The sequence below is a fragment of the Hemiscyllium ocellatum genome, chromosome 7 (genome assembly GCF_020745735.1).
Source record: "Hemiscyllium ocellatum isolate sHemOce1 chromosome 7, sHemOce1.pat.X.cur, whole genome shotgun sequence".
Classification (NCBI taxonomy): domain Eukaryota; kingdom Metazoa; phylum Chordata; class Chondrichthyes; order Orectolobiformes; family Hemiscylliidae; genus Hemiscyllium; species Hemiscyllium ocellatum.
The window spans coordinates 11,564,569-11,592,399 of NC_083407.1; the positions used below are offsets into that span (position 1 = coordinate 11,564,569).

Below are 27,831 nucleotides of genomic sequence, written 5' to 3' on the forward strand. Positions count from 1 at the left end.
GTGAATTCTACCAGACATTTGTTCCAAACTTCAACAGCGGAGTGACACCACTAATAGATTTACTATAGAACACAAAATTTTGGTGGATAGAACAATGGCAGGAGGCATTTGAGAATTTAAAAGCAGTATTAATCACTGCACCAGTTTTAGCAACACCAAATGTTTTGAAACTTCCAAGTTGCAATCGATGCTAGTGATATAGGAGTTGGAGCTTTACTGCTACAGGAAGAGGATGATGGAATTGAATTTCCTATTGGCTACTTTTCAAAGAAACTCAACACCCACCAGAGAAAATACCCTACCATCAAAAAGGAATAATTGAGTTTGGTACTGAGTTTATGTGACGAACAATGTGTCAGAGACAGTTGTGTACATGGATCACAAACCTCTTACATTCTTGGAATGATTTAAAGACAAGAATATGAGACTTTTTCATTGGAGTCTTATGTTACACACTTTTAATTTACAAATTGTACATGTTGCGGGTTGTAACAATGTGTTAGCAGATGCGTTATTGCGGATTTAAAGGATAAAAATAGATAAGATTGAACAGATTCCAGTGTTATACATATATATATATATCTGTGCAGAAATTAAAATGAACTTAGATTAATGTCCTATGTATTTCATTGTAATGGGATTAAGAATTAGAAAAGAATGAAACAATCTTTTCATTATGACAGTTCATCTTTTCCTTAACTGGGGAGGTTTTATGAAATTGAAGACAAGCACTGTACACCCTCATGACAGAGTGAATGGCTGGATAATTGAAAATATGTAACATTTGGCTGTGAAATAGATACCTGGGTTGGTTGCTGTTTTGACAACAATTCGAATTTAACTAATCAATTTAAATTATGCCCCAGGATACAAAAACCCAATTGAGTTTGAATTTATTGTTTTACCAACATTAAACCAATGAGACAATCCAAAGTTGGGGGTACAAAAAACAGGCCATCAAGAAAGACTGTCATTGAGAAACACTCTTGGTGCTTGGGATTTCGATGCTGTGGCCATTTCAGAGACATAGCTAGAAGAGGGACAGGAATGGTTGTTGCAGATTCTGGGATTTAAATGTTTCAGCAGAGAAGATAGTAAAAGATAGGGGGAGTGGGAGGGGAAAGTGGTTGCATTGTTAATCAAGTTAGCATTACAGCAACTGAGAGAACATTTGAGGACTCAGTCGCTGAGGTAGTTTGGGCTGAGGTTAGAAATAGGAAAAGAGAGGTTACCCTGTTGGGAGTTTTCTATAGGCCTTTGAATTGTTCCAGACGTGTAGAGGAAAGCATAGCAAAGATGATTTCCGATAGGACTGAGAGTAACAGGGTAATTGTTATGGTGGACTTTAACTTCCCCAATATTGACTGGGAATACTATAGTTCTAGTAGTTTAGATGGGTCAGTTTTTATTCAATGTGTACAGTATGTAGACAGGCCAACAGGGGACGATGGCATATTGGTACTGGGGAATGAACCCAAGCAGGAGTTAGATTTGGAGGTAGGTGAGCACTTTGGCGATAGTGACCACAATTTGGTTTTGTTTACAACAGCAATGGGCAGGGATAGGTATATATCGCAGGGAAAGAGGTATAACTAGGGGAAAGGCAATTATGATGCGAGTAGGCAAGATTGAGGATACATAGGATGAGTAAGGAAACTGCAGATGGACACAGTTGAAATATCAAGGTCATTCAAGGAACAGCTACTACGGATCCTTGATCAGTATATCGAGAGGAACCTCGATTATCCAAATACCAATTATCTGAAAATCAGATTATCTGAAGGAGATCTCGAGGTCCTGACAGAAACATTACATAAAAGATGTGTTTCCAACAGTGATCGCATCTTTTATTTACAGTGATTAAACACGCCCCATCTCCAAATGACTGACCTCCCACCCACTCTGTCTCCCCACACTTTCCCTGGAGTTCTACAAAGGGGTGTACCCTAAACCCCCCCTTCCCCAGATAACCTCTCCAACATTGTCCTGTACAGGGAAGTGGTAGAACCTCTGACAAAGCCTCAGTAAAATGTGTGTGTGGCTGTGTGTGTGTGTGCGCGCGCTATTTGGAGACTTACCCCACAAAGGCAACTGCAGAAGTCTTGTTGTTGGTGTACAGTCTGGCTGCCCCAGAGAGGGGGCGGGATGGATGGGGTTGGGGGAATGGGGCAGGAGGCAGAGTTGGATGGGTCAGTGTTGGACTGGGCCGGAGTTGGATGAGGGCAGGGTCTCGCTCGCTGTAAACTGCTGCAGTCTCCTGAACTGGAGCAGACTTTTAAAACTCCGAGCACCAGAGAAAAGGCATTTAATCAATTAATCGAATAATTGATTATCCGAACAAAATAGTGCCCGCCCATCTTGTTCGGATAATCGAGGTTCCCCTGTATCTATCAGGCAGGGAGGTAGTTGTCGAGAAAGGGAGTCATGGTTTATTAAAGAAGTTGAAGCTCTTATCAAGAGGAAGAAGGCGGCTTACGGGAGGATGAGGCATGAAGGCTCAGTTAGCGGGCTTGAGATTTATAAGTTAGCCAGAAAAGATCTTAAGAGAGGGTTAAGAAGAGCCAGGAAGGAGACATGAGAAGTTGTTCGTCGATAGGGTCAAGGAAAACCCTAAGGCCTTCCAACGATATATCAGCAACAAAGGAATGACTAGAGTAAGATTAAGGTCAATCAAAGATAGTAGTGGAAAGTTGCGTGTAGAATCTAAGGACATAGGGGAAGTGCTTATTGAATACTTTTCCTCATTATTCACATTGGAACAGGGCAATGTTAGTGAGAATACAGAGATACAGGCTACAGGATTAGATGGGATTGAGATTGACAAAGAGGAGGTTTTAGTAATTTTGGAAGATCTGAAAATACGTAAGACCCCTGGGCTGGATGGGGTTTATCCTCAGATTGAAAATGCGTTGCTGGTTAAAGCACAGCAGGTCAGGCAGCATCCAAGGAACAGGAAATTTGACATTTCGGGCATAAGCCCTTCATCAGGAATGAGGAGAGGGTGGCAGGCAGGTTAAGATAAAAGGTAGGGAGGAGGGACTTGGGGGAGGGGCGATGGAGATGTGATAGGTGGAAGGAGGTCAAGGTGAGGGTGATAGGAGGAGATTGGAGAGCCTTTGGTTTTGATGAAGGGCTTATGCTCGAAACGTCGAATTCTCTATTCCTGAGATGCTGCCTAACCTGCTGTGCTTTGACCAGCAACACATTTGCAGCTGTGATCTCCAGCATCTGCAGACCTCATTTTTTACTCACTGTTTTGATCTTTATGTCATCATTGTTGATAGGAGTAGTACCAGAAGACTGGAGGATAGCAAATGTTGTTCCCTTGTTTAAGGAGAGTAGAGACAACCTTGGTAATTATAGCCTTACTTTGGTTGTGGGTCAGGTGTTGGAAAAGGTTATAATCATCTGGAAAGGAGTAAGATGATTAGGGATAGTCAACACGGTTTTGTGAAGGGTAGGTCATGCCTCACTAACCTTATTGAGTTCTTCGAGGAGGTGACAAAACAGGTGGATGAAGGTAAAGCGGTTGATATGGTGTATATGCACTTCAGTAAGGTGTTTGATAAGGTTCAACACGTTAGGCTATTGAACAAAATGCAGAGTTTCGGGATTGAAGGTGATTTAGCGGTTTGGATCAGAAATTGGCTAGCTGAAAGAAGACAGAGGGTGATGGTTGATGAAAATGTTCATCCTGGAGCTCAGTGGTGTGCCACAAGGATCTGTTTTGGGACCATGACTGTCATTTTTATAAATGGTCTGGAGATGGGCATGGAAGAATGGGTTAGTAAGTAGGCAGAGTTGTGGATAGTGCCGAAGGATGTTGTGGGTTACAGAAGGACATAGATAAGATGCAGAGCTGGGCTGAGAAGTGGCAAATGGAGTTTAATGCAGAAAAGTATGAGGTAGTTCACTTCGGAAGAAATAACAGGAATGCAGAGTACTGGGCTAATTGGAAAATTTCTGGCAGTATAGATGAACAAAGAGATCTCGGTGTCTAGGTGCATAAATCCGTGAAAGTTGCCACCCAGGTTGATAGGGCTGTTAAGAAGGCACATGGTGTGTTGGCATTTATTGGCAGGGGGAATTGAGTTTTGGAGCCATGAGGTCATGCTTCAGCTGTACAAGACACTGGTGCGGCCACACCTGGAGTATTGCATGCAGTTATGGTCACCGCATTATAGGAAGGTTGTGGAAGCTTTGGAAAGGGTTCAGAGGATTTACTAGGATGTTGCCTGGTATGGAAGGGAGGTCTTACAAGGAAAGGCTGCGGGAATGGAGGTTGTTTTTGGTAGAGAGAAGAAGGTTGAGAGGTCACTTAATTGAGACATATAAGACAATCAGAGGGTTAGATAGGGTGGACAGGGAGAGCCTTTTTCCTCGGATGGTGAAAGCTAACATGAGGGGACATCGCTTTAAATTGAGGGGTGATAGATTTAGGAAGATATCACGGGTAGTTTCTTCGCTCAGAGAGTAGTAAGGGTGTGGAATGGCCTGCCTCTAATTTGCCAACATTAAGGACATTTAAATCAGCATTGGACATACATATGGATAATAATGGAATGGTGTCAGTTAGATGGGCATCAGATTATTTTCACAGGTTGGCGCAATATCGAGGGTTAAAGGCACTGTACTGAAACATTCTGTGTTCTATGTACCTTTTCACATGAAACATCTTCACAGTAAAAAAGACAGAAGATGAACCAGGGAGATCTCAGCCAAAAGAAGAAAGACACTGGAGACCTCAGCCGCTGTATGGTTTGGAAATTAATATGGTGTAATTTTGATGCATTTTTTTTATTGGAACAGTATATTGTTATAGATTTGGAGGCAGGTAATAAGCGGTTAAGAGAAAGGAGGACTTAGAGTTGTGCATAGTTGTTGTTTAGTGTTCACTTTTAGAGTTAAGGAATAAATTGATATTATTGTCTTTAAATAGTGGAACTTGGGAGTTCTCTGTCACTAACATTTTAACAGGTTATAAGGCGAGGTGAGCTTCCCTGGGTGCTTGGCTTAATTAACAGAAGGGTTCAGCCCCATGTCCTAACAGTGGGCAGTGTGACAGGGAACATGGTCTTTCAGGCAGTCGCTCCATCACTTCCTGTCGATGAACTGCAAGTTGATGGGACTTCCAGGACAAAGCAGAGTCCTCGTCTTCGCCATCACCACTTTCCCTGACGGGTCTGGCCTGACTTCGAAGTGTTTGATTAACTAAAGTAGGGATGAGAAGGAAAAAAAAATGAGGAAGTTAGGAACAGGAACTGAGGTCAGGTGCTAACGAAGCTTCAATGAAGGAAAGGAATGCTACACTAGAATCCCCTTGAAAATCACAGTGTGACATTTAGTGCGTTAACCTACTCCACTAAGCTTTCCACAGCCTGAGGCAGAGTTCTTGTACAAACTCTTCAAACCTTTCCCCGACATACTCAGTGCCGGTACCGAGGGAATGCTGCATTGTTAGTTACCACCTTTTCAATGAGTTGTTAAACTCAGGCCAAAGCCCCCACCATCACCACTACCCTCTTAATTAGACCACGAAGGTCCTGAGGCAGATGGGGGAGGTCTCCTTGATGTACCAACTGATGTTCATCCCTCAATCAACATCAATGGGAAAGAAAGATAATCTGGTCATTACCACATTGTTGGTAATGGGAGCTTGCTGCATGGCTTTCCTAGATTACAGCAGTGACGACACATGTAACTATTTCACTGGTCATTAGACTCGACCTTTGAGCTCATGAATATCACCATGGAAATGCAAATAGTTCTTTAAAAAGTGAAGTGCTATGGATGCTGAAAATGTGAAGTGTTGGAGAAACTCATCAGGTCTGGCAGCTCTGTGGAGACAGAAACAGAATTAACATCTCACATCTGCTTCGCTTCTGACAAACTGTGTAGGTGTGTGTAAGTCTGCATGTAGGTGAAAGTGGGTACTGCAGACGGTGGAGACTAGAGTCAAGGTTAGAGTGGTGCTGGAAAAGCACAGCAAGTCAGGCAGCATCCGAGGAGCAGGAAAATCACATTTCAGGCAAAAAGTCCTTCATCAGAAACATGAGTGCATGTATCTATAACTCTGTGTGCAAATCTGTATGCCTACGTGTGAGATTATGCGTGTGTGTGTGTATGTGAGTCTATTATGTCTGTGGTTGAGACTATGCATATGTCTGTATGTCTTTGTGAGAAACTGGGTTTGTGTCTGAGACTGTTTGTCTGTATGTTGTGTGTGTATCTGTGACTATTATGCACCAGTATGTTTGTGTAAGTGTTTGTGAGGCACTGTGTGCATATGTTTGTGTCTCTGCATGTCTATGTGCGCATTGTGTGCATGACTGTGCATATGTGTGAATCTGTGTGTATCTGTACATTCGTGTGAGTGTGTGCATCTCTATATGAGCACGTGAAGCTTTCACAGGGAGAGAGATTTCACAAATCTCCTAATGTTTGTGTGACCTCCCTCCGTGAGCAGTTTAGCTCCAGTTTTGTGGTTCCATTTCTTGTTGTGAATCCCATCCTCTCTCCTGCCGTAGAGGAAGCAGCTTTTTTCCTAGCAATCCCAACAACTCCTTTTAAACATCCTAAACACTTCACCCCTCAACCTTCTTACAACAAGGAAGTGGAATATGCAACACAAGCAGCCCCTTTGTTATGAAGATGGGTGTGTACTGTATCTTGAAGAGAGTTAGAAGCTAGCACAGCAGTGTTCTCAATAAGGTAACAATGTAACACTTAGTCGAAAGCTAGATTAGCTGGGTTGCCTGGAAATAATGAAACAAATTCAAATTAGGCCAATGAGTTTAAATTTAGTATACTGACAATCTTAAAAGCCAATGATACAATCCGATGTTTTGGGGGTAGGAGACTAGTGAAAATTGAACAGTTAAGAGGAGAACTGCCAAACCACCAGCATGTAAAGACTGCTAAAAAAAATAGCTCTCTTAAAGGTACCTTTATTGATCAGTAATTCCCTTACAATGTTACCTTTACTTTTGTCCTGGGTTTGCTAATTCTAAAAGTATGGCATTTTTCTTTCCTTCTAAGCTTTCTTGGCAAATTTGTAACCTGTGAAGCAGAATCCCCAAGGAGAAGAAAAGAAGACAGGAATATAGAGAAGAACCAAAGCTGCCTGGTTTTGAGATAAGAAGTTTTGTTTTATAAATCTTAATCGGGGACAGGGGGAGGTTAATGGACTAGTATTATAGAAGGGAAGACAAAAGGCAGGTTAGAGGAAGGAGTTGTAAACAGTTGTTAGTTAATTATTCTCTGTTATACTTTGAGAAATAAAGTTGTTAATTTTTACTTTAAATAGTTCTTGGCCTCTCAAATTTTCACAGATTACAGCATGGGATAAATCTTTCTGTGTTGCTGGTTTAAATTAAACAAAGGGTTTACCCCATGTCGTAACAATTGGTGGCTCGTTGTCAGGATTTGAACTAGTTTAGACACATTTGAGTAGACTTGGGGGTACGAACATTCCTAGCCGATTTAAACACTTGCAGGTTAGTGTCCTAGATCTTTAAATAAAACGTAGGTGAGGCAATTTGTTTAATTTCGACGACTTGTAGCTGATTAAATTAAAAGGGAGAGAAACGGCTCTTAAAATTGCTAAAGAGGCTCTGGGATTTGAAGATGATTCTCAAATTTGCCAAGAAAGCTTAGAAGGAAAGAAAAATGCCATACTTTTAGGATTAGCAAACTCAGGACAAAAGATAAAGCTAACATTGTAAGGGAATTACTCAAACACATTGGTGTGTCAGAGAACCAGCCAAGTGCAGTAGAGGTAGAAAAACTTCAATTACAATTGAGGAAAATAGAGTTAGAAGATAAACAAAGGGATAGAGAAAGAGAGAGGAGAGAGAGAGAGAGAGAGAGAAAGTAAAAGGAGAGAGAGAAGGTTCTTGGCTGAGCAAAGTGTGAGATTAGAAAGGGACAGAAAAAGAGAGAGAGAGAGAATAAAGAGAAAGAGAATTTGAACTTGAGAAATTGTAACTTAGTCAGCAAAGTCAAGTTAACAGGATGGAGATTAAAAGAGAAGGTTGAGATATATATAAATATGTCAAAACTGTCACATTTTTATGAGAAAGATGTTGAAGCCTTCTTTATTTCATTTGAAAAATTGGCTTGGCAGATGGAGTGCTCTGAGGATTTATGGGTAATGCTAGTTCACACTAAACTGGTCAGCAGAGCTAGTGAGGTATCTGCCACACTGTCAGATGAGGGGTTAAGAGATTATGAAGAGGTTAAACAGGCTATTTTAAGTGCTTATGAATTGGTACCAGAAGCATATAGACAGTGGTTCAGAAACACAAAGAAGGAACCAGGTCAGAATTATGTTGAGTTTGAAAGAATTAAATAGAGTCATTTTGATCGATGGGTGCATGCTTTGAAAATAGGTAGGAGCTTTGAAGTTCTAAGGGAAATTACCATCGAGAGATGGTAAGAATTCACGTGGAGGAACAGAAAGTTCAGGAAGTGAAAAGGACAGAAGAATTAGCAGATAAGTACATGTTGGTGCATAAGACAAGCTTCCAGCCAGAATTTCATCCTGTGAGGGATAGAAGTCTGGAGAAGGGGAGATCCTACACTACAAAACAAAGAGTAGAGAGCACTGGTCAGAATTTACCACAGGGTAAAAAAGAAGCCCAAGAGAGTGGAAAGGAGGTGAAGTGGTAAAGTGGGACACATAAAGTCACAGTGCTGGTCATTAAAGAAAGGCACTGTGGGAAAAGATGTGGTAGAAGAAGCGAAGCCAGTGGCATTAGTGAAAGAAAACCCCAAGAAGAGCCAAGAAGCTGCTGGAGAGTGCACAGCCCAGGCAGGGGTTGGGTATGGAGTTAGTACCTCATCTCTATAAAGAATTGACCTCTGTGGGTAAAGTTTACTCAGAAAGAACAGGGAGAGAAGGGCAAGAATTTGTAATTTTGAGAGATACCCAGGATCTAACCAGTCGCTGATAGTAAGTGATGAGCGAACTTGCATGCTTTCTGATCTGTTACCTGAGATTGTGGTAATTTGTGGGATAGATGGTCAAACGTTTAGCATTCCCCTGTGTAAGATCAGGTTGGAGTGCCAACTCAAGACTGGGAAAGTTACAGTGGGAGTGATTGACAGTGTGTCAGTTCCAAGAATTCAGTTTGTTCTTGGGAATGATTTGGCAGGATCCGAGGTGGGAGTGACACCTCTTGTTGTGGAGAAACCCAAGGAAGACCAAGAAACTGAGGAGTTAGAAATACCCTGGTATTTTCCCAGACTGTGTGGTAAGGAGACCCCTCTATCATAAGTCACAGCACAAAGCAAAAAGTAAAGAGAAAGATGAACGAGTTGAGGTTCAGTTAGTGGGACACTATGTTTGATGTAATGGTGCAGGAAAAACCTGAACAGGCAGAGGGAGAGGGTCAGACAGAAGTGTTTAGTCCTGAAAGAATAGGAGACTTGCAAAAGGATAAGACGATAAAAGATATATATGTGGGTGCGTATTCCAAAATGGAAGCTGAGAATATTCTAGAGGGTTATTATCTGAAAGACAGAATTCTAAGATGGAAATGGAGACCACGGCAGGTTAATGCAGAGGAGACACGGGCCAAAGTGCACCAGATTTTATTGCCGGTAGCATACAGACATGTTACGGGTAGCACATAAACTACCTGTAGGAGGTCACCTAGGGGTATGAAAGACTCAGGCTAAGGTACAAAAACATTTTTATTGGCCTGGAATGCACAAGGATGCGGTTAATTTTTGCCTTATGTGTCATACAGATCAACTGGTGGGTAAGTCACATGCAGCAATAAAACCAGTCCCTTTGTTGCCATTTCCCACATTTGAAGAATCTTTCACACGGGCTATGATTGATTGTGTAGGTCCCCTCCCGAGAACTAAAAGTGGGAACCAGTACTTTTTAACCATAACGGATAATTCCTGAAGAAGGGCTTATGCCCGAAACATCGATTCTCCTGCTCCTCGGATGCTGCCTGGCCTGCTGTGCTTTTCCAGCAACACATTTTTCAACCATAACGGATATTATGTCTGCTACCAGCAATTCCATGATGGAGTATCAAAGCAAAAAGGGGAGTAGAGGAATTAGTCACTTTCTTTACACGGTATGGGCTACCCAGAGAGATTCAGTCGGATGAAGGGTCAACTTTTACAGCTAGGCTGCCTAAGGATGTTATGAATGGCTTAGATATACTGCACCTTAAATCCAGTGCGTATCATCCTGAATCCCAGAGAGCTTTAGAAAGGTGGCATCAGACCTTGAAGACCATGTTGAGAGCATACTGTCAGGACTACCCGAGTCATTGGGATAAAGATATCCCATTTGTATTGTTTCCCATTACAGATGCCCCAACCGAATCTACTCAGTTCACTCCCTTTGAGCTAATATTCGGGCATGAAGTGAGAGGCCCTTTGAAATTAATTAAAGAGAAATCGACAAGATCAAAGTTGAAGATCTCATACTTAGATTATGTATTGGAGGTGAGGGAGAGATTAAATTGAGTAGGTGAGTTAGCTAAACAGCACCTAAAGAGGGCACAGTGTAGAATGAAGCAGGTGGCAGATAAAAGCTCTGAGACTCAGGTGTTTTCCCGAGAAGATGACGTGATAGTACTGTCACCAATGATGGGTGATCCCTTCAAAGCCAGGTTTAGTGGTCCCTGTCAAATTGAGAAAAGTCAGGTGAACTATCTAGTAGTAAGGATGCCACACAGAAAGAAAAGGCATCAGACTTGTCATGTAAACATGTTGGAACCATATTATACTGGAGAGAAAGAACTGGATAAATAGGTGTTAATTACTGCCCTGCAGAATGAGGAATCAAATCCAGATGGTGTGAATTTTGATGTGCCTCAAAGTATGTTAAAAAATGAAGTGCTTGAGGAGTGGGATAGGTTAGTAAACTACCTGTCTCAGGAGCACAGAACACAGTTGAAAGGCTTGTCACTGCAGTATACAAACATATGTAAGGATCAGACGGGGAGGACTAATGCTATTGTACAAGAAGGAGACGTAGGGAATACTGCTCCGATAAGACAACACCCCTATTGGCTTAATCCTTTCAATGCCAGACAGATCCAGAATGAGGTGGAGGCCATGCTCAACGAGGACATTATCGAACCAAGCCAGAGCGAGTGGAGTTCACCGATCGTCTTAGTTCCCAAACCAACGGCACTCAAAGAATCTGTGCGGATTATTGGAAGGTCAATGCCGTTACAAATCGGACTCATATCCAATTTCTAGATTGGAGGACTGTATTGAGGAAGTCAGACAAGTGTTGGGGTAGTTGTACTAGTGGGGTGGGCACACTAGATCTAGGGAGGGTAAAAACTATAACTGTAACAAGTGCTTCTAATACCGGGCCTGAAATGGTTAAACTATCATGATCACTGAACTGGAAACTGCTGGCCTCCTAATCTGATCAGAGGCTAGCTGATAGACAGCCTGTTAATTGTACCTCTGGAATTTGTAACTGGTAGACATTGTTAATTGGATTATTTGAGGTGTCAATTGAACCATCGAAACTACTCACTTAAATGGTAATGAACTATTGTTTCTGGTAAACCACTAATTAAATAAGCGGGACCAGTGGCCCCACAATGTCTACGGGACTGCCCGCTCCGAGGCAAACGGACAGACAAGCTCAAACCATCCAACCAGAGAGCGGAACGCTTTGCCCGGGAACGAGTAGCCAACAGGAAGGCCAGACGTGGACACCTGACCGGGAACACTGGCCAGCGAGGGGTATAACTGGGGCGAATTTGAGCAGGTTAGAACGCCTTCTCCAACGAATTGCATGCTGTAGAATTCGTTGTACAGTTTGCCAGTTTTGATTCTGTAAAATAAACGGTGCTCTGCTCCAAACTAAAGAAGCTGGTGCGGTCTCTCCTTCCAAAGAACTCGCAAAGACTGGAACCCCGAGGTTCCGGCCTAACACAAGCCAGTTACACCACCAAGTTGGATTAAAGCGTAGTTACTGGCAGGTACTTTTATCAGAGGTGGCAAAAGAAATTTCTGCGTTTGTAACCCCAAATGGGCTATATCAGTTTAAAGTGATGCCCTTTGGAATGAAGAACGCACCCGCCACATTCCCAAGACTCATGAACAGAGTTGTGGCTGGGTTAACAAACTGTGCAGTCTATTTGGACAATGCACTGATCTTTAGTAAGTCCTGGAAAAATCACATGGTACAGTTGGCAGAGCTCTTTGAATGACTACGAGAAGCAAAACTGATGATAATCCTAAATAAAACAGAATTCGTGAAAGCAGAAGTGACGTTCTTGAGACATAACATCGGTCATGGAAGGTTGACCCCACGGAACGCAAAGACAAAAGTCATCAAGGAATTTCCACGACCAACCTCGAAGAAAGAGGTGCTACAATTCTTGGAACTCCTCGGAATCTTTCGGATGTTTGTTCCAAACTGCAGCAGTGTTGTGGCACCATTAACCGATTTACTGAAGAAGAACAAAGTTTCGGTGGACAGAACAATGCCAGGAGGCATTCGACCATTTGAAAGCAATATTAACCACCAAACCAGTTTTAGCTACACCAAACCCCTCAAAACCTTTTAAAATCGCCATCGATGCTAGTGACTTTGGATTTGGAGCTGTACTCCTACAGGAAGATGAGGATGGGATTGAACTGCCAGTTGGTTAGTTTTCGAAGATGATCAACATCCACCAAAGGAAATACTCCATAATCGAAAAGGAACTATCGAGTTTGGTCCTGGCCTCACAACATTGTAATGTGTATGTCACTAACAATGTGACAGAGACGTTGTGTACATGGATCACAATCCACTTACATTCTTAGAACGCTTTAAAGACAAGAATATGAGACTATTTCATTGGAGTCTTATGTTACAGACTTTTAATTTAAAAATCATACTTGTTGCAGGTCGTAAGAATGTAATTGCAGATGCGTTATTGTGAATTTAATGGGCAAAGTTTGGATGAGATTGGTATTTATTTAATATTTTATATATATTTAGCTTTATGAGAAGAAGTTAAGGTGAACTTATATTAAAGTTATCTGTATGTTAGGGTAATGGGTTTAAAAAATAGAAAAAAATGAAGCCATCTTTTCATTATGATGGTTCATTTTCTCTTAATGGGGGAGATATTCTGAAGTTGTGGGTGTACTGTACCTTTAAGAGAGTTAGGAGCTAGCAGAACTACCTGACAGCACCAAGTATTCTCAATAAGGGAACAATTTAAGACTTGGTTGAAAGCTAGGGTAGCTGATTGCCTGGAAATGACAAAACAGATTTGAATGAGGCCAATCAGTTTAAATTATACCCTGAAATATTCCAAATTCCAGTCATGTTTGAATTTAGTATATTGACAATCTTAAAAGCCAATGACGCAATCTGATACTTTGGGGGGGGGGGGGGGGGGTAGAAGATCGGGGGAAATTGAACAGTTGAGAGGAGAACTGCCAAGCCACCAGCATGTAAAGACTACTTCAAAACTAGCTCTTTTAAAGGTACCTTTATCGATCAGTAACCTGTGAAGCAGAATCCCCAAGAAGAAGAAAAGAAGACAGGAATACAGAGAAAACTGAAAACTACTTGGTTTTGAGATAAGAAGTTTTGTTTTGTAAATATTAATTGGGAATTTTATCGGACTAGTATTGTAGATAAGAAAGTAAAAGATCGGTAAGAGGAAGCAGTTGTAAATAGTCGTTAGTTAATTATCTTCTGTTATACTTTAAGAAATAAGGTTGTTAATTTTTACTTTAAATAGTTCTTGGCCTCTTAAATTTTCACAGATTACGGCATGGGATAAGTCTTTTCTGTGTTGTTGTTTTAAATTAAACAGGAGGGTTTACCCCATGTCGAACACCTTCTCATTGAAGCCTGAGGTCAGTGTGGTGGATGTGCCCACCTGGCACTCGCTCACTCCAACCTACCTGTGAGATCACACTGTACATCTCCAGCTCTGCCACCCTCTTGCCCAGGCAGGTACGGGTACCAAACCCAAAGGGGATGGAGGCAAAGGGATGGTGCTGGTTCTTCTCCTCTTTGTTTGTGCGAAGCCAGCGGTTTGGCTGAAAACTCCTGGACTCAGTGAACTCACTGTCTTCCTGAGAAACGGCATAGTGACACAGGTGGAAGAGAGTCTGCAGTGGAGGGAGGAGCAGTTAGTGCATCTTACACGAAGCAGGCAAAGACCTTCGAGACTTGTAGCGACACATCACCCCTCAATCTGTTACAATATTTACAAACACTACTTCCAATAGTGTACCTATACAGGACAGTCTGAAGGCACTCACAAAGTATGGTCACTGTTGCACTGTAGGAGGCGCAGTGGTTAAGGTGTACACAGCAAGATCCCACAACAGCAAAAGCCTTATAATAGTACACTTGTAAGTGATGCCGTTTGAGACAAGGACTTGGCAGGAACACTCTCCTGCTCCTCTCCCAACCTCCCAGTTGCCAGGTGATCTTTTACGCCTGCGGATGAAGGCAGATGGGACCTTGTTTTGACGCCTTATCCAAAAAGAAGTGACCTCAGAAAGTGCAGCAGTCCCTCAACAGTGCACTGGGACTGTCAGCTGGTATCAATCTCTGGCATGGGACTTAACCCCAGCACCTTCACAAAATGTGAAGTGCTTTAGGATGTCCTGAGATTGTGGAAGATTCTGAAGCCCATTTCAAAATGATTTTCTCTGAGGCTGGTTACAATTACATCCCAGTTTGAGGAATTTACCTATTGCTATTTGGTAATAACCAGCTGTAATTAATTTTGACATTATATTAAGATATAACCACTCTGTTTCTTTCCAGTGAGTCACATCTCAGCGGGTACGAACCGCTCGGTGTGTTCATAGATCAGCTAATAACCCAGAAATGCAATTAAATGGAAAAAACAAGATGTGAAACTGTAAATACTTAATACAACTTACACTAATAAGTAGGATTGTAACTTTAGTCCAATTTATTAAATTCTAAAAGCAAAGGGTAAAGTTCCCATAGCTTTACTGGATCGTAGAACTATCCTTTCATTAGCAAGGTGGCTTAATTTCAGGGTCACCACACCTCAGGTAAGGGGAGAGGTTGAGTCCATCACAGTAACCTCAGCTGGTATGGGAATATCACCACTCTACAGTGCAAACCCACTATCCAACCAACTGAGCTAACTCACCCCCACAGTGAGTGCTAGAGATTTGTTCATTCATTGAAAGTTAGAACAGAAGGTACTGTCTTTGCTCTTTATTGTCATTTTTTACAATGCTTTAAACTTTGGAATCGTAATCATTTTGCATACGATGGGAGGATTGCTTTCTTTAATGAATGGGATCAATGAGTAGAAAAGTCATTCGCCCATCGAAGAATATCCAGGGTGTCTGCCCCAACATGAGGTGATGTGAAAACATCAGTCAATGTACAGATTGCTCATCAAAGGAGGCTGTCATCTGGCCCTAGACACACAATTAGTCCCAAAAGCAAGAAATGAGAAATATCATACACTTGTCACCCTGAGTGAGAGAGTCTGAGAGATTGCAAAGTACAGATATCTCCCACCAGGTCTTGTACAGATACCTCTTTAATCAAGAAGGTCTGTGAAACAAGCCTTCGTTCACTATCTCTCCAAAAAAAAACTGGGTTTAAGAGAATATGCTGCACAGGTCACTCCCTAAGGGAAGGATTGAGAGACAGCAGATTGGAGGAGGCAATGGCCTATTGGTATTATCACTACACTATTAATTCAGGAAACTTAACTATTGTTCCGGAGATCTGGGCTCAAATCCAAGGTAGATAGTGAGATTTGAATTCTATATAAAATCTTGTATTAAAGGTCTCATGATGACCATGAAATCATTGCTGATTGATGGGGGGGGAGGGGGGGGAAAGGAAACTCATCTGATTCATTAATGCCCTTTATAGAAGGAAATCTGTCATCCTCACCTGGTCTGGTATACATGTGACTCCAGACCCACAGCAATGTGGGTGATTCCTAACTACCCTCTGGGATGGGCAAAAAATGATGACCGAACCAGCGACACCCATATGACGTGAGTGAATAAGAAAAGTTATCTTCTTGAGCAATTGCAACATTTAAAAGGCATCTGAATGGGTTTATGAATAGGAAGGGTTTAGAGGGATATAGGCCAGGTGCTGGCAGGTGGGACTAGATTGGGTTGGGATATCTGGTCGGCATGGACGGGTTGGACCGAAGGGTCTGTTTCCATGCTGTACATCTCTATGACTCTTAAGGTGAGGATCTGGACGATTAATCTTGATACAGATATCTCCTTGAGCGAGAGAGTTTGTGAGACACAAGTCTTCATACAGAACCTCCCTGAGCACGAGGAGTGGAGAGATTACAACGTACAGATTGAGTGAGTGATTGAGAGACCCCACTCTTTATGCAGTTATCTCCCTAAAGGTGAGGATCTGAGAGATTAGTCAGAGAGACAACATATTATTTGGTCTCTGAACAGGGGGATCTGCAACAGCCATCTCCCTAAGGCAGGGGCTAGCTGAGCTTAGCCAATGATTGCACATGCACCCAGAACCACTGAGTGCAGACCTAATGCAGAACTCTCAGGTATGGAATTGAATGAGTATTTGGATACAAGGGAGGTCGGGAGAGCTTTGAAGTAAATTACACCACAACAGCTTTTCGTAACTTTTCTAACCAACACTCTGAATTGGTTTAGTGCAGTTGGCTGCATTGTTGGTTTGCAGAGTAGTGTGATACCAACAGCATGGGTTCGATTCCCATTGCTGGTTTGAGGTTACTGTGAAGGACTCTCTTTGACAACCTCCTCCTATGCCTGAGGTCTGGTGGTCCTCACCACCAGTTGCCTCTCTCTTATTAGACTGAACCCACGGTCTGGTAAGACTATGGTGACACAGTGTAAACCAATACTAACATTTTTAGGAAAGTAATATCCTCCAGCCACCACTCCCTTCTCTATGGCAAGTCGAGCGTTGCCAGGGACGACTGGATACATCCTACATCACAAGAAAGACAGAGTGAATCGTCATTCCAGTCAATAGGCGGACATTTTTTATCTTGAGATGAAAGGAGAGGAAAGACTAAGTGCCAATAACAGGCATCTACAGGATAATGTTATAGAGATGCATGAAGGAATAAGGAAAACCACTAACCCACAGCATCCATTTTAAATGAAATTTTGGAGGATTAAAAGACACAGCTTCAAGCAAAGGGCAATTTTGGAAAATTGTTCTTCACAAAAAAGCCCATTTGACTCCTTGGGTGATACTGAATCAAATTCCCAGTACCCATCTCTCCTGACTTTTGCCTTCATTAATTTCGACCAAGTGAATTCTGCCCAGCGCCAGAATGAATTTAGCCTGGAGTAGATTTGCTGAAGTAATCAATTCGCCTCACACGGATGAGATGTGAGATTAAACCTCGGAGAAAGTTTTGGAGACTAAGAGCTAGGATAAGTGTCTTGAGAAATTGGACCCCATGAGAAAGACAGGCGTGATGAGATTGCCAGTCTTATGTTTTCTGCTTCAAAGCAGGAGACATCTTGGCCAGTCTTCTGCTGTGGCATTGACTTGTGCCACACTTTCCCCTCTTTAACCTGCAAATACTCTTCTCTTCATGATCTGGAGACGCCGGTGTTGGACTGGGGCGTACAAAGTTAAAAATCACACAACACCAGGTTATAGTCCAACAGGTTTATTTGGAAGCACTAGCTTTCGGAGCTTAACCCATTGGACTATAACCTGGTGTTGTGTGATTTTTAACTCTTCACTGTCTCCAAACCAAACCACAATTAAACTTCCCCTGAGTTTAACTCAGATTTTCCAGGACTTTGCAAATACTTGATTCTTTTTATCTATTTTTCTACTTCTGTCTGGAGAATTTGACATTTTCTTTAATAAACCTGCTCAGAGATGCTATGATACACCACTGAAGCAGGTGGGACTTGAACCTGGGTCTGCTGGGAAAGGTGATGTGGAGGTGCCAGCGTTGGACTGGGCTGGACAAAGCCAGAAGTCACATGACACAAGGTTATAGGCCAACAGGTTAATTTGAAATCACAAACTTTCGGAGTGCTGCTCCTTCATCAGGTGACCAAACCTAGAGGGCATAGGTTTAAGGTGAAAGGAGAAAGAGGGGCAAATTTTTCACACAAAGGGTGGTGCGTGTATGGAATGAGCTGCCAGAGGAAGTGATGGAGGCTGGTACAAATACAACATTTAAAAGGCAGTGGGATGGGTATATGAATAGGAAGGGTTTAGCGGGATCTGGGCCAAATGCTGGCAAATAGGACTGGAATTATCGGTCAGAGTATTGAGTACAGGAATTGGGAAGTCATGTTGCGGCTGTACAGGATATTGGTTAGGCCACTTTTGGAATATTGCGTGCAATTCTGGGCTCCTTCCTATCAAAAGGATGTTGTGAAACTTGAAAGGGTTCAGAAAAGATTTACAAGGATGTTGGAGGATTTGAGTTATTGGGAGAGGCTGAACAGGATGGGGCTGTTTTCCCTGGAACGTCAGAGGCTGAGGGGTGACCTTATTGAGGCTTATAAAATTATGAGGGGCATGGATAGGGTAAATCAGCAAAGTCTTTTCCCTGGGATTGGGGAGTCCAGAACTAGAGGGCATAGGTTTAGAGTTAGAGGGGAAAGATGTAAAAGAGACGGGGAGAATGTGTAAACTCCACACAGAGAGTCGCCTGAGGCTGGATTCAAACCAGGATCTCTGGTGCTGTGAGGCAACAGTGCTAACCACTGAGCCACCTTGTTACAATCACTACGTAAACCATCTCCACCACCTTTTAAACAGTATTACCATCACTGAATCCCCACTACCAACATCTGGCGGGTTCCCATTTACCTGAAAATCAACTGACTTGCCACATAAGCACAGTGACTGCAAGAGCAGGTCAGAGGCTGGGAATACTGTGGTAACTCATCCCTGACATCCCAAAACCTGTCCACCATCTACAAGACACAGGTCAGGAGTGTGATGGAATACTCTCCACTTGCGTGGGTGAGTGTGACTCCAACAACACTCAAGAAGCTTGACATCATCTAGGATAAAGCAGCCCGCTTGACAGGTACCTATCCACAAGTATTCACTTCCTCCTATCCCAATACACATCAGTACCATCAACAAGATGGACTGCAGTGACTCAACAAAGATGCTTAAACAGCACCTTCCAAACCCACAATCTTTTCCATCTAGAAGGACAAGGACAGCAGATCCATGGGAACGCCACGTCCTGCAAGTTCCCCTGCAAGCCACTCACCATCCTGACTTGGAAATTTATTGCCGTTCCTTCAGTGTCACTGGATTAAAATCCTGGAATTCCCTCCCTAACAACTTTGTGAGCTGACCCACAGCACATGGACTGCATCGGTTCAAGAAGGCAGCTCACCCCCACCTTCCCAAGGGGCAACTAGGGACAGGCAATAATTGCTGGGCATAGCCAGCGTTGCCCACGTCCCATAAGTGCAGATAAAGAAAGAGCAAAGAGAACGAATGCAGAAATATGAACAAAACGTACTGGAGAAACTCAGCTAATCTAGGAGCATCTGTGGAGAAAGAAACACAATCAATACTTGATGTCCAATATGACTTCTTCGGAGCCCACCTCCCCATTTATCTGCAATTGCCCCCCACACCCACACCCAGTCCCAAAGAAGGGTTACACCCGAAACATCAACCTCCTGATGCTGCCTGCCTTCCTGGGTTCCTCCAGCCTCCTGACTGTCTATAATGATATTGTTGAATGGTATAGGTGGTCCAAGGGGCTGAATGGCCTCTTTGTTTTCCAATAAGGTTAAAACAGAAGGGATCCTGGTATATCTGGGATCTGATCCCCTCTCAACTCCTTCCCAATACTCAATGTGAGAAAGTGTCCTTTCCACATCCCTCCCACACACAGGCCAGGGATCCCCAGGGTCACTAACACCAGAGAAGTAGCAAAAGGCAGTGAAAGGGGAGAAGCCTGGAGCAGAGGCGGTCAGCCGGGACCCTACCGGAGAGTCTCTTTGGCCACTGCCTTCAAGAACGGCATGTTGGCAAAGTCTTTCGCTTCGGGGATTTGGTCGCCGGGACAAACACTGGTCACCTCTTCATACAGCTGCTGTTGAATAGATGGCTCCCGAGCCAGATTGTACAGGATCCAAGAGGTCGTGTTGGAGGTCTGAAAGACAGGAGTGGGTTTGCTTCAATGGAAAACCAACAGAGCTTGAGGAGATGTCCTGTGCTACCGATAACAGAGTTAAGGTGAAGCTTACCCTATGTAACCGGGGGAAACAGAAAGGGAATTCTCCACGATCCCAGCAGAGAGAGCTATTTGCTTATAGATCAAAAAACAAATCCTAAAGCCCATGTTCTACCAGTTGAGTCGGAGATCATGAGGAATGCAGATGCTAGAGAAACTAGAGTCGATAAAGTGTGGCGCTGGGTGAAAGTTTAAGCCCGAAACATTGACACTCTTGCTCCTTAGATGCTGCCTGACCTGCTGTGTTTTTTCCAGCGCCACCCTTTATTGACAGTTGAGTACAATACAAAGTTAAAAATCACACAACACCAGGTTATAGTCCAACAGGTTTAATTGGAAGCACGCTAGCTTTCGGAGTGACGCTCCTTCATCAGGTGATAGTGGAGGGCTATCACCTGATGAAGGAGCGTTGCTCCGAAAGTTAGCGTGCTTGTTGAACTATAACCTGGTGTTGTGTGATTTTTAACTTTGTACACCCCAGTCCAACACCGGCATCTCCAAATCATGAATACAATACAAACACAGGACTTAATACATCACAGAAAGAGGCCATTTGGCCCATTGTCTTGGTGTCAGCTGTCCCAATTCACTTAGTGCTTATGTCCCACCTTGTTCCCCATTTGCCTGCACATCCTTGATTTTCAGATAACTGTCCATTTTCTTTGCAATATTATGTTTACCTGTATTGAGGAAGTCAATATTATAGACCAAGGGAAAATGAGATTATAATAAGAACAGGATCAGGACATATTGCCCCTTAAGCCCACTCAATTTACTAAATACATTGAGGGGTAATTTTCTGGCACTGCTGCACTCACCACCCCATTCTCTAAAATGCGATCTTGAATATCCTCGAGTTCAAGGTTTTTAGGGTAGCGAATGCCAGAGGTTTACAACTCTCCCAGTGAAGAGTCCTTCATCTCAATTACAGAGGTCCAACTTCTTATGCTGATTCCCTAGTTCTCGACCTCAACCCCAGCAAGGGGGACAACATGTGCTCTGTCAAACCCACAGAGAACAGCAAACTTCCAATTAGATCCTGTCTCACTGTTCTAAACTCCAGGGCACATCGGCCCATTCTATTCAACCTCTCCGTGTGAGACAATTCTCTCATCCCAGGAATCAGATGAATGAAACTAGTTGCACTCCCTCCAAGGCAAGTGTATCTTTTTTACTTGTGGAGACCAAAACTGTACAGCAGATGCAGTTTCATCATTTGCTATCTCATTGTAGGAAGACGTTCTTTGCTCAATTCCAGCCCCTTTGCAATAAAAGTTGACATAGCATTTGGCGTCCTATAGCAATAGGCGAGTTTGCCGTGAATTTTAGAACCCCTGCCATGCAGATCGAGGCCATTCAGCCCATCAAGTCTGCAATGACCCTCCCAACCCAGTACTCCTACCCTAACCCTGCATTTCCCATGGCTAATCCACCTAGCTGGCACATCCATGGGCAGTAGGTGCGATTTAGCATGGCCAACCCACTTAACCTGCACATCTTTGGACTGTGGGAGGAAACCCACGCAGACACGGGGAGAATGTGCAAACTCCACACAGGCAGTCGTCTGAGGCTGGGATCAAACCCAGATCCCTGGCGCTGTGAGGCCGCAGTGCTGACCACTGAGCCACCATGCCACACACTTTATGCAAAGACGTCACAAATTCCTCTGAATTCCAACACCTAAGAGTCTCTCACCATTTGAAAAAGTCTGTTTCTTTCTACATCGCTGGAGTTCTTGTAACAAATCTATGAGATGCCATTGAGAAATCCTCATTCAATTCAATAAACATGTCCCTCAGTGCGATCAAGCTTATTACAGTCAGCCAAACACAATCATTATTAAATATCTTGGACCTTACGGTGTCTACTGCAGCCAACAGGAGCTCACACAGGCTGCCATACACATCAAAAGGAGTCATCTTGATATTGGCCAGTAGGTACGTGAGGTATTCTCCTTCCACTGCACAGCCCTTCTCAACGTGCTCCTCGATCTCTCTTATCTTCTTATTGACAAGCTTCTCAGCTGAAAGTTAAGAAAATACTGTTGACAATGAATGTGATGAGCAGAAGTTTTTAATACCCAGATTGCGGGGGGAGCAAAGCTGGCGTTCGTCTGGAACACAGAAGACACAAAAATCCCTTGTTTCTTTCTTAAAAACTAAATTCCATGGACACTGTTACTGCCCAACCCTAACTGCTCTTGAACTGACTGGCCATTTCAAAAGGCACTCAAGAGTCACCCACATTGTTTTGGGTCGGGAGTCACATACAGATTTCTTTCCCTCTTGGGTATTTATGAGTCTTCACAGCAGTCAACAGATGATTCAGGGTAAACTAACTCTCAATTACAGACCTTTATTAAATAAGTTCAAATGCCGACAGCAGCTGTAATCAGATCTGAACTCATGGCCTCAGGATGAGTAATCTAGTGACATTACCAGCACAGCACCATGTATGGACATGCAAGCCAAACTGTTTAGACAGGTTTGCTTTTCATATGAGGAACATTTGGGACTGTACTCAATGGAGTTTAGGAGCATGAGGGGGATCTTACTGAAACATACAGAATACTGAACAGCCTAGACATTAGGAAGATGTTTCCATTGGTAGGAGAGACTAGGACCCAGGGGCACAGCCTTGGAGTAAAGGGAAGACCTTATAGAACGGAGGTAAGGAGAAACTTCTTCAGCCAGAGAATCTATGGAATTCATTGCCACAGAAGGCTGTGGAGGCCAAGTCATTGAGTAAATTTAAAACTGAGATGGATAGGTTCTTGAGTATTGGGGGACCGAGGGTTATGGGGAGAAAGCAAGAGAATGGGGTTGGAAAGAAACTGATCAGCCATGATTGAATGTTGTAGCACTCTCGATGGGCCGAATAGCCTAATTTCTGCTCCTATGTCTTATGGTCTATAGTCTAAATAAGGATGTGGAGGTGCCGGTGTTGAACTAGGTTGGACAAGATCAGAGGTCACACGACGCCAGGTTATAGATCAACAGATTTATTTGAAATCACAAGCCTTTAGGCTGAACAAAGAACAAAGAAAATTACAGCACTGGAACAGGCTTTTCAGCCCTCCAAGCCTGTGCCGATCCAGATCCTCTGAGTAAAACTGCCTTGATGTGCCTCCCTAACTCTGTGCCTCTTTACATTTTACCTGACGAAGGAGCAGCACTCCAAATGCTTGTGCGGTCTCAAATAAACCTAATGGACTATAACCCGATGTCATGTGACTTCTGACCTAGACAAGTTAAAACACACTTCTGGAGCAAGAGGGATCTGAATCTGTGTCGCCTGACCCAAAGGCAGGGACATTATCATACACGAGGCATTATCACTGTTACTGAGGTACAGGGAGTGTTGATGACTCCCCCACACTGTCTGGTTTGTTCCCTCCGGGGGAAACTGACAGCTCAGAAGGAATAGGAGTCTCAATTCACCCTAAGTTAGCAAGTTTTGAGAAGATTTGTAGCTCAGGTTGAGATTTTGCATGTAGGTTTGCTGTAGGTTTGGAATTTTCAGCAGTGCTTCGCCTGAGGCCCACTGAAGATGTTACCAATAAGGTGACGAAACGTCTGGAAATGAACCTTCCAGCTCAGCGAGCAAACCTACATCCAATTCCATTGTGTATAACCTCAGTGTGATCATATCAGCAGTGCCATCTTTCTGACAGGTCACTGTTCGGATTACAGTCAATGGAGTTCAAATAATGAGGGGTGGATCTCATAGAAATGTATAAACATCTAACAGGACCAGACAGGGTAAACACAGGAAGGATGTTACTGATGACAGGGGAGTCCAGAACCAGGGGTCATAGTCTAAAGACACAGGACAAGCCCCTGAGGTGAGGAGAAACATGTTCACCCAGAAAGTGGGGAGCCTGTGGAATTCTCTGCCACAGAAAGGGATTGAAGTCAAACATTGAATGTTTTCAAGAAGGTGTTAGATATAGTTCTTCGGGGGCTAAAGGGATCAAAGGGTATGGGGAGAAAGTGGGAACAGGGGGCTAAGTTAGATGATCAGCCCTGAACGCATTGAATAACAGAGCAGGCTCGAAGGGCCGAATGGCCTATTCCTACTTTCAACGTGAACACTGCAGAGTGACATCTCACTGCCATGATGCCATGCGTGTGCATGGTAGGATGCTCCCTCTGCTGGTGGTGCTCGCAATTAATACACCCTGAATAAAAATCGTGGGCATACATTTCAGTCACCATAATGTAGAAAGCTGGAAGGTGTGACTGGGTTCTGCCCAGCTAGCACGAGTGATGATGGACTGAATGGCTGCTGTATTTCTATCAAACCTTTCTATGCTTCTGTTTTGACAATTCCCTTCACTGTCTCGTTCTGGGGGATCCGTTTGGCTCTCTGCATGTTGCCCCAGCAAGGTTTCTGGATGCATTCCAACACTAAGAAATACCAGAGTTCAGAAATAAACAGTGCGGATGCTAAGGAATCTCTGCAGGTCTGGCAGCACAAGAACATGACAGGAGTTGGAGCTGGAGTTGGCCATTCAGCCCCTCAGGCCTGCCCTCCCACCCTCTAACACCAAAACCAGGTCTCAATTCCTCTTTCAAGCCAGTCCTCGATTCCTCAATATTTCTAAAATCAATTAATCCCCTCATTAAATACTTGCAGTGGCCTAGTCTTCACAACTCTCCAGGGTGGAGAATTACAGATATTCACTATTCTCCGGATGATGATTTTCCTTTGTATCTCCGTTTTAAGTGAGTATCGCCTTATTCTGAAATGATGCCCCCTAGCCTGAGATTCCCCCGTTAGCAGAAACACCTTCACAGCATTGACCCTGTCAAGTCCCTTCAGAATCTTGTCTGTGAGTTCTGAAGAAGTGTGGTACCGGACTCAAAAGGTTAACTGTATTCCTCTCTCCACAAATAGTTATAGAGATGTACAACCCAGAAACAGACCCTTCGATCCAACTCGTCCATGCTGACCAGATATCCTGAATTAATCTAGTCCCATTTGCCAGCATTTGGCCCAAATCATTCTAAACCTTTCCTATTCATGTACCATCCAGAATTGTAATTATAATTTATAATTCTAAAGTTGTAACTTGTACCAGCCTCCACCACTTCCTCTGGCAGCTCACATACATGCACCAATCTCTGCATGAAACATTTGCCCCATAGGTTCCTTTTAAGTCTTTCCCCTCTCACCTTAAACCTATGCCCTCTAGTTTTGGACTCCCCTGCCCTGGGAAAAAAGACTATGCCCTTCATGATTTTATAAACCTCTATAAGATCACCCCCCAGCCTCCGACACTCCAGGGAAAACAGCCCCAGCCTGTTCAGCCTCTCCCTATAGCTCAAATCCTCCAAGACTGGCAATATCCTTGTAAATCTTTCCTGAAACCTTTCAAGTTTCACAACGTTTTCTTACAGTAGGGAGACCAGAATTGAACGCGTATTCCAAAAGCAGCCTAACCAATGTCCTGCACAGCTGCAACACAGCATTTCAACTCCTAGACTCAATGCACTGATCAATAAAAGCAAGCGTACCATATGCCTTCTTCACCACCCTGTCAACCTGCGACTCCGCTGTCAATGAACTATGAGCCTGCACCCCAAGGTCTCTTTGTTTAGCAACATTCCCCAGGGCCCTACCATTAAGTGGACAAGCCCTGCCCTGATTTGCCTTTCCAAAATACAGCACCTCACATTTATCTAAATTAAACTCTATCTAGTACTCCTTGACCCATCTGATCAAAGTCCCACAACCTTCTTCGCTGTCCAGCACACCACCAATTTTGGTGTCATCTGCAAACTCACTGACAATATCTCTCATACTCACATCCAAATCATTTATATAAATAACAAAAAGCACTTGATCCAGCACAAGACCTGCTGCGTTTCTTAGTTGTAACACATTTTTACAGAATGGAACAAAAGTCTCACAAATAATGCGACTTCAAATAATTTGGCCTTACTGATGTAAAAGATATAGTCCCATGCTGCTACAAATTGTTTCCACTGTGGTATATAGGGCCACAAAGCTTTTGGAAAGAAGACAACAATCGCGGAGAGGCGGAACATTTCAAACACGGCCTTGATGAATTTATCCGTTTCCTCGGGAACTTTCTCTTCCAAGCATCCCATCCTTGTTTCAAACAGTATTATGCAGATTGCTGGGAAAAAGCAAACCAGAAAAAAAAAACCTGTCAATTGATTGCCGCACAGTGAGAAGATTTGATTTACTATTGTCACATGTACCGAGGTACAGTGAAAAGTTTTGTTTTGCGTGTAGTACAGGCAGACAATACCATACAGAGTGCATTAGGATAATAGAACAGAGAAAGGAATACAGCAGCAAAGCAGCTACACAAAGAGGCCCATCCAGATTTGATTACTGCAAACAGCTTCCGTCTCCTTATCTGAGGAAAGATATACTGCCATTGGAACATAGGAATAGGGTAGGCCATTCTGCCCATCTTAACTGCCCATTTACAGTACGATCATGGCTGATCAATCACTTCAATGTCTTTTATTCACCCTCATCCCTGTGACCCAGTGTGCTGCTGTTCATCAGAAATTTATCAGTCAAGTGTGGTACTAGAAAAGCACAGTATCCGAGGAGCAGGAAAATCGACATTTTGGGCAAAGGCTCTTCATCAGCAATCTGCCCAAAACATCAATTCCCCTGCTTGTCAGACACTGCCTGACCTGCTGTGCCACACTCTCGACTCTAATCTCCAGCATCTGCAGTCCTCTTAGAAAGTTATCAATGTCTATCTTAAATGTACACAAAGACTGAGCCTTCACAGCCCACTGTGGTATGGAATTCCAAAGGTTTACAAGCCTCTAGGTAAAATTATTGGCAGGATGTTGATCCCATTATCTTATGATGAGGTGATCTCATAGAGTCATAGAGATGTACAGCATGGAAACAGACTCTTCAGTCCAACCTGTCCATGCCGACTAGATATCCAACCCAATCTACTCCCACCTGCCAGCATCCGGTCCATATCCCTCCAAACCCTTCCTATTCATATACCCATCCAAATGCCTCTTAAATGTTGCAATTGTACTAGTCTCCACCACTTCCTCTGGCAGCTCATTCCATACATGTATCACCCTCTGTGTGAAAAAGTTGCCTCTTAGGTCTCTTTTATATCTTTCCCCTCTCATCCTAAACCTATTCCCTCTAGTTCTGGACTCCCCAACCCCAGGGAAAAGACTTTGCCTATTTATCCTATCCATGACCCTCATGATTTTATAAACCTCTATAAGGTCACCCCTCAGCCTCTAACGCTCCAGGGAAAACAGCCCCAGCCTGTTCAGCTTCTCCCTATAACTCAAATCCTCCAACCCTGGCAACATCCTTGTAAATCTTTTCTGAACCCTTTCAAGTTTCACAACGTCTTTCCGATAGGAAGGAGATCAGAATTGCATGCGATATTCCAACAGTGGCCTAACCAATGTATTGTACAGCTGCAACATGACCTCCCAACTCCTGTACTCAATACTCTGACCAATAAAGGAAAGCATACCAAACACCTTCTTCACTATCCTATCTATCTGCGACTCCACTTTCAAGGAGCTATGAAACTGCACTCCAAGGTCTCTTTGTTCAGCAACACACTCTCTAGAACCTTACCATT

At 43.3% G+C, this 27,831-nt stretch overlaps 1 protein-coding gene across 2 annotated transcripts in view; it reads right to left on the reverse strand.

The window, feature by feature from the left end:
* Positions 1-446: 446 nt before the first annotated feature.
* LOC132817724 (sterol 26-hydroxylase, mitochondrial) overlaps positions 447-27,831 on the reverse strand; it is a 59,829-nt gene continuing 32,444 nt past the window's right edge. The window contains exons 4-9 of one of the 2 annotated variants that reach the window (XM_060828264.1): positions 26,161-26,358; positions 22,073-22,236; positions 19,966-20,132; positions 16,873-16,954; positions 13,903-14,112; positions 447-5,211 (exon numbers count right to left, since the gene is read on the reverse strand). In XM_060828264.1, the coding sequence (XP_060684247.1) occupies positions 5,095-5,211; positions 13,903-14,112; positions 16,873-16,954; positions 19,966-20,132; positions 22,073-22,236; positions 26,161-26,358 (938 nt within the window). In that variant the 3' untranslated portion in view covers positions 447-5,094. The remainder of the gene's footprint in view (positions 5,212-13,902; positions 14,113-16,872; positions 16,955-19,965; positions 20,133-22,072; positions 22,237-26,160; positions 26,359-27,831) is intronic. The other variant, XM_060828265.1, reaches the window with a different exon arrangement.